We start from the raw sequence: 13,871 nt of genomic DNA on the forward strand, positions 1-13,871 counted from the left end.
GCAGGCTGCAATGTGATCATATTCAACTTACTATGTCTTAATTAGGGTGATCTGACTGTCAGATCCTTCAAAAGGATGTACAGTATAATAAAAAATACATGAGTTTCACAGACAGACTTGGTTACAAATCCCAGGTCATTTAAATATGGATGTGGGTCCTAGAGGGTCCCTGAAAAGGGATGAAAACTTTTATTTCTCTGGAATTTTAAGAGGAAAACATCAGCCACAGGGCATGGTATATAGTAGGTACTTGAGAAATGTTACTCATTTTCCCCATCCCCAATTAAAAAACAAATACTGCTATTTAAAATAGCTTCTTTGACTTTGCTTATTCGATTTTTCAGTAAATGTGGGGATGCAGGATTACCACTCTTCTTTCCCTTCCCTTGAATGAATATACCAATACTGAGTACTTTTGGTTAGCAATAAGCAAATATCACTTACCTAAATTAGGCAGAGAAGTGGAAAATGCACTGTTGATTGATAAAAGACACAAGAGAGTTAAGGGAGAAAAAAGCCATGTTCAGGAAGATTAGCTAATCCATCTCAAATAACATATTGATGACTTTAGATTTCACTTCTTATCCTGGGCATCTCTGACTCCAAGTAAAAGGGTTTCTCAGTAAGATGACTAATGTCACAAGATATACACAAGATGTTATGGGAACACAGAGGCGAGACAGATAACCCAGGTTTGGGAAGACAGGTTCAGGAAAGGCATCCCAGAAGGCATACTATTTGACCAAACTTTGCGGGAAAATTAAAACTTTGATAACTACTGAAAATTGTGGGAGGGCAGGTGCATTCCACACCAAGGAAACAACTGTACAAAGCAAGGAAGCATGAGCTGCCATGGCAGAGGCTGAGATCTATAGGTTATGCTCATGGGGTGAGAGTAAATTTTAGTGAGAGACGGAGCTAGAAAAGTAGTATAGGGGCAGTCATGAAATAGTTACTTGCTATGAAAACGAACTGGAAACTTGTTCTAAAAGTCATATGGAGTCACTGGACAGTTTTAAGAAAAAGGAAAACAGATTTGCATCTTTAAAACATCAGTGTTCTCATCTGGATGAAACATTAAGGGACTATTGGTTATTATGCTAATTAATTTTCTCTCAGAAAACTTCTAACCTGCTACGGTCAGGGTCTGCCTTGTGCATAAGGTCTCTGACCACAGGAGGTAAACTCCTTCTTCCACAGTCAGGACTACAATTTGTAAATCCCATGTAGTCTTATGATAGATCTAGACCCTACAGGCAACTGGATTTAAAAATCACACAACTTTGAGGCTTTATATTTTAAAAAATCTCAGGGTAGAATAATGTAATTCCATCTCAACATAGGCAATTTTTTTGGGTAAATTATTTTGCTGTTCCCTGCCCTAACAAAATACAGATCTATATCTGTATACTTATATCAATGCTTCCTGACTTATAAGGGGTCAATTTAGGATTTTTTTACTACAGTGATTCAAAAGCAAACACATTCACCAGAAACCATACGCCAAATACCCATGCAACCATTCTATTTTCACTTTCAGTACAGTATTCGATAAATTACATGAGATATTCAGCACTTTATTATCAAATAGACTTTGTGTTAGATGATTTTACCCAACTACAGGCTGATTTAAGTGTTCTGAGCATGTTTAAGGTGGGCTAGGCTAAGCTATGATGCCAAGTAGGTTAGGTGTATTTAGCACGTTTTCAACTTAAGATATTTTCAGGTTACAATAGATTAATCAGGACTGAATACCAATGTAAGCTGAGGAGCAACTGTGTATCTGTATCCATATCTATATAAGCTCTATCTATCTGTTAGAGAGTGAAGTGTCTCTTCAGAGACTACCCAGTCCCCCTTCCATAGTATGCAAGATACGATTGGGACCCTATGGGTACAAAAAGGAAGTGATAATCTCATGGCTGCCTATTGAATAAATGGCAGAAATGGAACTAGAATCTGAAGTCCAGGTTTCCCCCCAACTTTTTTTTTAATGGTTGGTGAATTTGGAGCCTCCCAAAAGATTGGCAATTAGTCTAGGTTATCTCAAAGGGTCAATTCCAGGTCTAAGACTTTGAAATATACAAATCATTCAGTTATCTTCCCACTTAACACATCACTGCTCTCAAGGAAGACAAATTAATATGGAATTGTAAACAAATATAAACCACTGGAACTTGTGGGGCTCAAAAAACATAAAAGGGCATAACTAACGACATAATGCTTAGGGATAACATTAGGAATAGATGCCAAGAATGAGGAGGAAAGTATTACTTTAGGATTTTGCTTGGTTAAGACTTTCCCTCTATTCTTGCTTAGAACATTGTCTCCTCATTTTGTTTTGTTTTGTTTTTTTTTCCCCAAAAGATTCATGCTACTTGCTCATTAATGAGTATCTGTAGGTGCTAGATTTGCAAAGAGGAAATGTGATGATCAGGCCCTTGGTTTCAGTGTCTGATAGCCTCTTCACTGTTGCTGAGAATTAGATGGAGAACATCATCCTGTGTATCTACCAGGCTGGCGCTGCTAATCCCCTCATGGAAAGAGGGATAAAAAGGAACTTTTTACCTTATGTTTTCTTTTGACTTGGTTTTCTTCATTTTAAATATATTATTTTCTTTCTTGAAAAATTGCTGCAGTTTTTTCAGTGCTTCTTTTCCATCTAATCTAAGAGGAGTCAGAGGATATAAATAACATGGTGTTTGAGAGAACATTAGTGATGGAAGGACCAGAGACTTCAGTCTCATTTCCAAACACATCCCACTCAGGGAAGAGCAAGAACATACTTTTTCAAATTCTAAGCTTCTTTGTTTAAATTTGATATGACGTAGCACATACCAGTCCCAGTCAACTATGAAGGGAGTAATTATATTTCAATACAAATTTTCAGTGTTCCAAATAGTCTCTATTTTGCAAATTTATGAAGCAATGTCTTTCCTTTAGAAGAGAAAAAACAACTCAGTTTATGAACTACTAGAAATATATTAGAGAAATTCCTGGATCCTGAAATTCATATCACCGATTTGTAACTTACTAATAACGTAACAGGGGTGATATATTGATTGCCCAGTTGATGATTATGAATCTTTCAAAAATCCTTTTGGGTTTTTTAGGTGGCAATGGAGGACATGATACACCCACATCATCTCACCCAGCATGCCTAGCTCAGGTTTTCTCTTTCCCCTCTAACCCTTAAACCTTTTGCTTTTGATTATTGCTGTTTTCCTTTCCACAAAGTGTCCTTCATCACTGAACTTAATGAATAATGTTCACTTGAACAACCATTCTTCTTGATAACACAAAATTACTGGATATTAAAGTAAGCCCAAATCTCAGAAACTGCCTCATTAATTTGTAAAGACACAGGTCATTCACAACCATTGGTTTGTTTCTAAAGAAGCAACTACAGAATTGAAGCAAGTTTTATTGATATTTACTTCTCCTTTCTCATATATTTCCTAGCACAAAATCAAAATCTTCTACTCTGGGAAATGCATATTTCTAAAAAGAAGAAAGCAATGTGATTTAAAATGTATAGCATATGATTGTACACAGCTAAAAGTATCCTATGGATCAAAATGAAGTATTACAATAACTTATCACCACTCTGTGCAAATACTTCCTAAAGGATGACGGTGGGGGTAGGGAGGGTCATTTCTTAAACTATCATTTTACTAGACTAACAGGAAATATCATTAACCTACAAAGTCAAGAATGAGAGAAACTCACTCTATTTTGGGGTAGTTGCGCTTTGTTTTATAGACATCTTCATATATTTCATCACTATTTTTTTCTGAAATAAAAAAAACCCCTACTTTCATTCATTATAGTGGCAATAGTTCAGATTCACACTTAATAAAAATTATTAAAGACCTATTAGACGTTAAGTACCTTCAGCTTTCTTTTGTTAAGTGGTTTTCTTTGAAACTTATGCACGTTTTTAAAAGCATACAGTAAAAACACTTAAACCTCTATAAAAGTATGTATGAAAATTAAGACTTTTCTTCCACCCTGATTCCAAGTCTGACCTGATTTAGTCAAAGAAAGTTTGGTTCAATAGATTATTTCCTTCCACTCTTCCTCCTTCCTAATATTTAATACATAACCATCAGAGTCTTAAATATTAAGCATCACACATTGTGCTGAGTTCTGGGGAAACAATGGAAAACCAGATATATTTTGACTAATCTGTCTCTTCACAAAATGGTTTTAGCCTAGTCTAGCACGTAAGCTTACTATACACAGACATACTTTGATTCAATCCTGACGACAGACTCTAACAGAAAGAACACCGGAATAAGGGACAGAAACATTAGGCTCAAAACTTGACTTTGGGCTAGGCATGATGGTTTACACCTGTAACCCTAGCGCTTTGGGAGGCTGAGGCAGGAGAATCACTTGAGCCCAGGAGTTCGAAATCAGCTTGGGTGACATGGTGAATCCTGTCTCTAAACAACAACAACAACAACAACAAAAACCTCTATTCCAACACACAATGAGCTTATTATAGTCATTTAATATCTCTGTCTCAGTTTTTTTTTTAAATGAGGTTACTAACTTTAATTATCTTTAAAGTTATTTTGTTCTTCTTAGTATTCTAGACTTCTAAGAACAAAACCAACTGGAGCAAATTTGCTTATCCCTCCTCCATTACTTTTTCTTAAATTTATTTTATTCTTTTGTAACTGAGGAATAACATTTGTATATATTTATGATATATAATATGATGTTTTGATAATTGTATACAAAGCAGAATGACTAAATCCAGTTAAGTAGCATATCTGTTACCTTATACACTTTTTTTTTGTGGTGAGAACCTTTAAAATCTACTCTCTCAGCACCTTCTACGTATATAATACACTTGTTATGAACTATAACCACTATGTTGTACAACAGATCTCCTGAATGTATTCCTCCTGTCTGAAATTTTCTGTCCTTGGACCAACATTTCCCCATTACTTTTTCATTAATTAATTAATTCATTCAACAGGTATTTCTTGAGTATCTTGTATGTATCTGGCATTATGCTAGGAGCTGTGACAAGTGGTATGCATAAAGAAGGTAATACTTTAGGAGGGGAGACAGTTATTAAATCAAAGAATCACACAAATATAAAATTACAACTGTGACAAGTTGAAAAACAGCTCAGTGATACTGTGAGAATGTACACCAAGGAGAATACTCCCTGGGAGAATAATGATGGAGCTAAGATCAGATGATTGAGAGTCAGTTAAGCGAAGGCACCCAGGGAAGAAGAGCATTCTGGAAGAGGGAAGGGTGTAGCACAGGAAAAACACTCTGTGGTGGGAGCTCAGCACATTATATATATAAAATCCTCTGCCTCAGCCTCCCAAGTAGCCGGAAATACAGGCGCACGCTACCACGCCCAGCTAATTTTTTTGATTTATTGTAGAGACAAGGTCTCACTAAGTTACCCAGACTGAGAACCCGTGGGCTCAGGCAATCTGCTCGCCTCAGCCTCCCAAAGGGCTGGGATTACAGGCTGAGCCACTGAGCCCGGCCAACACATTATGTTAATAGAAGCGAAAAGAAGGTCAGCATGACTGAATCTCGGATGTGAAGACTGGGTACAGTGTGAGATGAGGCAGCAGAGCTAAGCAGGGCAGAACAGTCAAGGCCTCTAGATCATGCTGAAGTCAATCTTACAAGTACTGAGAAGCCATGAAAGTGTTTTAAGTGAAAACATTCCTATAATCAGACTTGCGAAAAGATCAAGAAAGAAGCAAATTCACAGTGAAGTTGCTTTCACCATAAGAATACTCTTACCAGCATCTTCATTTTCCCAATTCTAAATGCATTTATTAGCACATACTTTGGTATCACTTCTCTTAGCTAACCATCACTGCACCCAATTGGTATGATTAAAAATGCATATAAATAAAAGATACCTTCTCACCAATCAGTCATAGAAACACTCTGCAATTTCTACCGGCCATTTCAGAAATGTCTTCCTATACTTACCTCTATCTGAGGCAAATGAATTAGGGAAGTCCAACTTCCGTCTGTGGGAGAAAAGATACAAAGACCATTTCTGTACCTTTCAAAGTCTTGCCACATGTATCTTGCTCAAAGGCTGGAATGTACTTACACCTCTTTTCTGGGGTACTCAACATCATCATAATTCTCCTCTGAGATGCAACTTGGTTCTTGGGTTTCTTTAACTGTGTCTAAAGCTTTCACATACTCACCTGTAAGGAAAACAGAACATGCCCCCCCGAAGAACATCTCATCAGCTACTATCATGAATGCCTTCATACAATCACTGGCAATGGAGGTAAGAATAGGAAAGATCAATTAAATGAACTAAAACTGGATTATAACGGTGGTATGTATGATCCTCGCACAAGCCACGTTGCAGAGTCTCAGTTATGATTCTCTGAAGTTGGGAATAATGATCATAACAACGACTCTTATGTGATTGTGGCAAGGATGAAATACATATTTATGATTATGGTTTACCAAGTAAACCAGTAACTCCTTTTTTTCTTGATGGTTCTTCCTTTATTTCCTGACCTCAAATGTTGAAGGGTAGAGCCCTGGGGCTTTTCTCTCTACATCAAGGTAACTTTATTCTGTGGCATTTTATTCTTAAAGCAAAATATCTTAGACAAGTTAATTGAGCACATGCCAACATGCATCATTCATTAATGAGGGAATTAGTGAGGAGATAGTGTGCCAGTTGAAAACTGTATGGGGATTGTTTGCACTAGTAGCTAAATGTAGGTGCTGATTTACTTCACAGAGCTGTAAACTTGTCATAACTCTAAAATGGCCACCTCTTTGTCAGTTGGCATAGGTTAATATTTAGGATATGGATAATTCATAAACATGTTCAGACATGAATCAGAAATAGGAAGTAATATGTTTGAGAAATAAACAAGAAAATTAACTTGAATCTACTAATTAAATGAAACAGGAAACAAGATTTTATCTTCTCACAAGAAGTCAATTAGCATGTAGTCCCCAAGCCATCTCAGTGAATGTCAGATCCAAGAGGCATAAAGTACTTTTTTTTTTCCTCAAGGAGTTATCAGTAAATTTTTCCAAAACAAAACAAAGATGCTGAACAGACAGTTGTGAAATTCTTAGTTTGGGACTTATTTTTTTTCCTTCCCCTTTTCTCAATCTTTTTTGGCTGAGGCAAATGCAAAAGTTTATGACTTCATTTCAAAAACACTGACAACTCTCAAATTTACATCTCCAATTTAGACCTTTCTCATGAATTCCCGATACTCCATCAGCCTTCACACCCTTTCCATTTGGTTGTCTAAACATATTACATTCAAAACCAAACTCATAATTTATTTCTGCAAGTTTACTCCTCCTGAAGTCTATTCAATCTAAGTAAAAGGGACAATTTTGTTCTTTCTGTTTGTTGCTCGGGCCCAGAACCTTGGAGACTTTCTTGATTTGTTTCTCTCTCATATCTTACCTCCAATCCACAGCCATCTGTCAACTTCTATCAAATAATATGCTCAATCCAAACATATTTCAACAACTCTACCATGGTACCCTTCTCCAAACTACCATCATCTCTCACCTAAATTATTGCAATAAACTCCTAACAGGTTTCCCTGATTTATCCTAAATTCTATTTTTAAAACAGCAGCCCAAATGATTTTTTAAAATGTGAGTCAGATCACTGCCTTGGTGGGGTTTCAATTGTGTAATTGCTTTAAAGGATCTGTGAATTTTGTGCTTATGTGACTGTTTATGACGGTGAGTATTGTTATTTGTTTCCATGTTTAGAACTCCTTTGAGCATTTCTTGAGGGTTGGTTTAGAGGTGATGAATTCCCTTAGCATCTGTTTGGGAAAGACTTTCTCTCCTTTATTTATGAAACGTAGTTTTGCAGGATATAAAATTCTTGGCTGATACTTTTTTGTTTGTTTTCCTCCAAGGAAGCTAAAAATAGGCTTCTAATCTCTTCTGGTTTGTAGAGTTTCTGCTGAGAAGTCCATTGTTAGGCTGATGGGATTTTCTTTATAGATTATTTGATTAGACACCTCCTTGTGGCTCTTAGGATTTTTTTCCTTATTAATCTTTTCCTTGGATTGTCTGATGACTATATGCCTTGGTGAAGTTCTTCTTGCAATACATCTTCTAGAAGTTTTCTGACTTTCTTGCATCTAGATACCTAAATCTCTCCCAAGACCAAGGAAGTTTTCTTGAATTATTTCCTCGAATAACTTTTCCATTCTTTTCACTTTATCTTCTTCTCCCTCTGGAATGCCAGTACTTTGTAGGTTTGGGTGCTTTACATAATCTCATGTTTCTCAAGGCTATGTGAAAATTATTTTGTTTTTATTTTTGTCCGACTTAATTTGAAAAATCTGTCTTCTAGCTCTGAAATTCTTCCTTCCATTTGATCTAGCCTATTGTCTAAACTTTCAACTGTAATTGCATCAATTAATTTTTCATTTCCAGAAGTTCTTTGTATATGTGTGTGTGTTTTATGATGTCTATTTCTTCTTTCATAACCTGAATTATTTTACTGATTTCATTATACTGGTTTTCAGCTTTCTCTTTGATCTCATTCACTGGGCTTTTAAAAAATCAATATTTTGAATTCTTTATCTAATATGTCAAAGATTTCATTTGATTAAGGCCCATTGCTGGAGAGTTATTGTACCTCTTTGGGAATTTCTAACATTCTGTTTTTTCATACTTTTGGAGTTATTTCTCTGGTTCTTTTTTATCTAGATAAGCTCTCTCTCCTTCTTGTTTTTTGAACTTGCTTTCATTTGGATGAGATTGTTTCCCCCTTTGAGGAGGTATCCATCTGGTGTATTGTATAGAGTCCTTTGGCTTTGGTTCTGCATGCTTTTCTTGTACTCGTAAGCTTCTAGTGGCTTTTAAAATACCATTTATAGTAAATGCTAAAGTTCTTGCAATGGTCTACAAAAACCCCTTGTTATATCTCTGCTCACCTCCTACAATTCTCTTCTTCAGCCTCTCTGCTCTAGTCATACTAGCCTCCTTGATGTTCCACCAACATGTCTGGCAGGCTCCTGACTCAGGGCTTTTCTCCCCTCTTCCTAGGTCATTCTATCCCAGGCACACAAACGACTCTGATCCTCAACTACTTAAGATCTATGAGGTCAGCCATGAGTACATGAAAACTGTAATTTCTACCACCTCCATCTGCCTCTCTAATTATCTTTCATTGTCTTTTATTCATAATATTTACTACCATTCCACACTGTGGTTATTTTATTGTTCATACATTTATTGTCTGTCTGCTCTGATCAGAAAGTAACCTCCACGAGGACGAGAATTTTTGTCTGTTTTGGCTACTGCTATACCCTAGTACCTAGAACAGTGCTGGGCACATAAAAGGCACTGAAATATTTTAAAAATATTGAATAATTTGAGTGCATGCATCTTCTTTTAATTTATTTTTGTTTTAAAGATGTGGAGTACAATTCAGGATTAAGTATACAAGTGGTCATCATACAGGTAAAGTCTGGGCCTCCCTTTGGTCCCCACCTCGCCTGGTTTGAGATTAGTTACACTTATTGATTTTACGTGCCCCCCCTTCCCTCCCCTGGCAGTTTCCAGATACTGCCAATTCCTTTCTTGTAGTATTATGGCAAATGTTCAGGGTGCATTTATGAGTGAGAACATGTGGTACTCAGTTCTTTGTTCCTGTGATAAATCACTGAATATTATAGATTCTAAATCCATCCAAGTTGCTGTAAAGTCCGTAATTTTGTTCTTCTTTATGGCTTCATGATATTCCATCATGTATATGTATCACATTTTTAAAAATCCAGTTCAGTTTCAATGAGCAGCATGCTTGGTTCCATGTTTTTGCAATTGTAAATAGTGTTGCAATAAACAGAGCGTGCAGGTATCTTTTTTGTAGAGTGATTTAAGTTCCTCCAGGTATATTCCCAGAAGGGGGATTGCTCGGTCATATGGAAGATCAATGCCTAGTTCTTTTAGCAATTGCCACGCTGTTTTCCATAGAGGTTGAACTAGTCTGCCCTCCCATCAACAGCGTAGAAGCATTTCCTTTTCTACATCCCGACAGCCTGTTATTTTTTTTTGTTTTATTAATGATGGTCATTCTTACTGGAGTTAGGTGGTATCTCAGTGTGGTTCTGATGTGCATTTCTTTGATGATTGATTAGTGAGGCTGAGAATTTTTTCATGGGTTCGTTGGCTGCTGGTATGTCTTCTTTTGAGAAGTATCTATTCATGTCTTTTGTTCACTTTTTAATGGGGTTGGTTTTTTTCCTTTTGTCATGTATGAGTTCCTATTTTTTCCCATTCTGTGGGCTGTCTCCCTACTCTCTTGATAGTTTATTTTGCTTGAATGCATGTATCTTCTAACTAGTGCATTTGTTGTGTTATATTTACAGTGTTTACTGATATTTTAAACTTTATTATATCTACACTCTTATTACATATTTTTATTCAGTCCATTTAAAAAAACTTTACCTGAAGATCCTTCTCTTTTCTTCATTCTTTTTTTTTAATTCTGGATTTGTTTGGAAGAGATATGTGCTATGTCTGTCTTTTAATAGCTACCCACAATGGTAACCACTATTCTGACTTCTAATATCAGAGGTGCTCATTTTTAGACTTTATATTAGTAGAATCATTCAATATGTATTCTTCGATGTCACCTATTTTTATTCAATATCATTTGTGTGAGATTCATTCATATTGTTACAAATTGTTTTAAATTTTTACATTTCCATGATTTTATTTCATTGTGTCAGCATGCTAACATTGATTTATCTAGTCAATTTTTTTTTTTTTTTGAGTTGGAGTCTCACTCTGTCGCCCAGACTGGAATGCAGTGGTCGCTCCTGGCCACCGCAGTCTCTATCTGCTGGGCTCCGGCGCTCCTTCTGCCTCACCCTTCCAAGTAGCCAGAGTTACAGGCATGCGCTACCACGCCCGGCTGATTTTTTGATTTATTGTAGAGATGAGGTCTCACTGCCCAGGCGGGTCTCGAACCCGCAGGCTCAGGCAATCCACTCACTTCAGCCTCCCAAAGGCGCGGGATTACAGGTTGAGCCACCGAGTCCGGCTCTAGTCAATTTTTAATGCGCATTTGGACAGTTTGGGGCTATTATAAAAAGTTTTGCTATGAATATCTTGTATCTATATTTTGGTGAATTAAATTATACATGTATACTGGGTGTATACATAGGCCTGAGATTGCTAGACCATAGAATTGGCATATATTTGGCCTTGATACCACCAGTTTTCCAAAATGATTGTCCCAACTTACAATCCCCACAGTGTCTGAGAGTTTCAGTTGCTCCATACCTTCATTAAACTTGATATTTTAAATCTTTTTTATCATAGTCAATTTGATGGGCAGGTAATAACATTACATTGTAGGTTTCATTTGCATTTCCCTGAGAGTTAATGATGTTGAGCTTTCTTAGTATATTTTCCTTTTGGATATTGTCTTTGGTGAAGTGACTGTTCAGTATTTTTGAAATGTCGTTATTTTTTTTGATTGCCTATTTTATATTTTCTGAATATAAGATGTTCATAGCAAATTTATATATTCCAAATAGGAATTCTTTATTGGAGATATATACACACACACATATGTATATATATATATGATATGATGCTTTGATTGGTCTAGCCTGTGTCATAAACTCACCTCTAGAACAGGGGATAGAGTCAGTACTAGTAAAACTACATACCCATATATATATTTGAAATATATATTTTTGACATATATAAATATATATATGATGCAAATATCATCTCCCACTCAGTGACTTGCTTTCTCACTCTTTTAATGGCTATATCCTAGCTCTTCTAACTCTTTTAAGGCTAAAGCAAATCAATACTGTTACTCTCTACTCAATTAAAAACCTTAGAATGCTTGAACTCATTTAATCACCATCCCAATATATGTACTATGAATACTCAATTTTTAATAATATTTTAGAGTTCCCATTTGGCATTATTATTTTATTCAGTTGATATTTTTACTTGGCTTTCTTTCTTGCACCCAATAATTTCTAACTATGATTATTTTCCTGCTGCCTGAAGTACATGCTTAGGAATTTCCTTCAGTGCATTTTATTTGGGTAATAAAATCTTCCAATTTTTATTTGTATGGAAATAAGTTTTCCTTCATTCTTTTTTTTTTTTTTGAGTTGGAGTCTCACTCTGTCACCCAGACTGGAATGCAGTGGCCGCTCCCGGCCACCGCAGCCTCGATCTGCTGGGCTCCGGTGCTCCTTCCGCCTCAACCTTCTGAGTAGCCGGAATTACAGGCATGCGCTACCACGCCCAGCTGATTTTTTGATTTATTGTAGAGATGAGGTCTCGCTGCCCAGGCGGGTCTCGAACCCACGGGCTCAGGCAGTCCACTCACCTCAGCCTCCCAAAGGCACGGGATTACAGGCTGAGCCACCGAGCCCGGCTTCCTTCATTCTTAAAAGGCATTTTTATGTGGCATAACATTCTGAGTAGATGTCGAATATCTTTCAGCAGAATTGTATTCTAGGTACAAACTCCTGCTGAGAACTCAGCGGTCAGGACTCTGTTGTTTCTTCGTGGGTGACTTGTCTCCCTTTATCTGCTTTTAAGGCCTTATTCTGTTATGTTCTTCAGTTTCTACAGTTAGTTGTGGATTTCATTTATCCTACTTAAGAGCTTTAGACTTCCTAGATCTGCACATTTATCTCTCTCAATAATTTTGAAAAATTCTCAGATATTATATGTTTTATCTATGTATTTCCTCTTTCCCATCTCTTCTAGTGTTCTTTTATGGGATTCTGATTTGATTGTTATTTTGCTATTTTAAGTCTTTTCATTCTAGTCTTCACGACTCTTGTCCTCTTTCATTTTTAAAATCATTTTTCCACTGTGGAGTAAATTTTAAATAATTTATTTAGATTCATCTTTTTTCCATCCCCTAATCTTGTCCACATTTAGGTTTCTCATTTAGTTCACTAATTTTCTCTTTAGGGATAGGTAATGTGATTTATAATTCAACCATTGGATTTTATAACAATTTATCAATTATTATTTTTTCTTCTTCAAATTTTTTTAAATGGTGATTCTCTGTACACATTCTGTATGCCTGTTTATTAATTAATTAATTAATTATATTTTAAAGATGTAGGGTACAATTCAGGGTTAGGTATGCAAACGTGGATTATGCAGGTGTGCCCCTCCCTCCCCTGGCAGTTTCCCTCAACCGCCAATCCTACCCACCCCCCTGACAGTTTCCCACTACTGCCAATCCCTTTCTTATAGTATTATGATAATTGTTCAAGGTCCGCTTATGAGTGAGAACATATGGTACTCTGCTTATGAGTGAGAACATATAGTATTCTGGTCTTTGTTTCTGTGATAGATCACTTACTTAGTATGATCAACTCTAAATCCATCCAAGTTGCTGTGAAGTCCATATGTTTGTCCTTCTTTATGGCTGCATAATATTCCATTGTGCATATGGACCACATTTTTTAAAAAATCCAGTCTAGCTTCGATGGGAAGCATGGTTGTTCCATGTTTTTGCTATTGTGAATAGAACTGCAACAAACATACGTGTGCAGGTTCTTTTTGTAGAATGATTTGAGTTCCTCTGGGTATATTCCCAACAGAGGGATTGCTGGGTCATATGGAGGGTCAATTTCTAGTTCTTTCAGAAATCACCACACTGTCTTCCAAAGAGTCTGCACTAGTTTGCATTCCCACAAGTAGTGTAGAAGCGTTCCTTTTTCTCCACATCCTCACATCTGTTGTTTGTTTTATTAATGATGGGCATTCTTACTGGGGTTAGGTGGTATCTCAATGTTTTGATTTGCATTTCTCTGATGATGAGTGAGGCTAAGCACTTTTTCATGTGTCTGTTG

The 13,871-nt window shown here is 36.5% G+C and overlaps 1 protein-coding gene across 1 annotated transcript in view; it reads right to left on the reverse strand.

Moving 5' to 3' along the window:
• FYB2 (FYN binding protein 2) overlaps window positions 1-13,871 on the reverse strand; it is a 77,739-nt gene that overhangs the window by 16,948 nt on the left and 46,920 nt on the right. The window contains 5 exon segments of the mRNA XM_008053055.2: window positions 445-473; window positions 2,569-2,667; window positions 3,730-3,793; window positions 5,983-6,023; window positions 6,110-6,209. Of these exon segments, the coding sequence (XP_008051246.1) occupies window positions 445-473; window positions 2,569-2,667; window positions 3,730-3,793; window positions 5,983-6,023; window positions 6,110-6,209 (333 nt within the window).

Source organism: Carlito syrichta, unplaced genomic scaffold (assembly GCF_000164805.1).
Source record: "Carlito syrichta isolate Samal-C Ts95f unplaced genomic scaffold, Tarsius_syrichta-2.0.1 Scaffold287800, whole genome shotgun sequence".
Taxonomy (NCBI): Eukaryota; Metazoa; Chordata; class Mammalia; order Primates; family Tarsiidae; genus Carlito; species Carlito syrichta.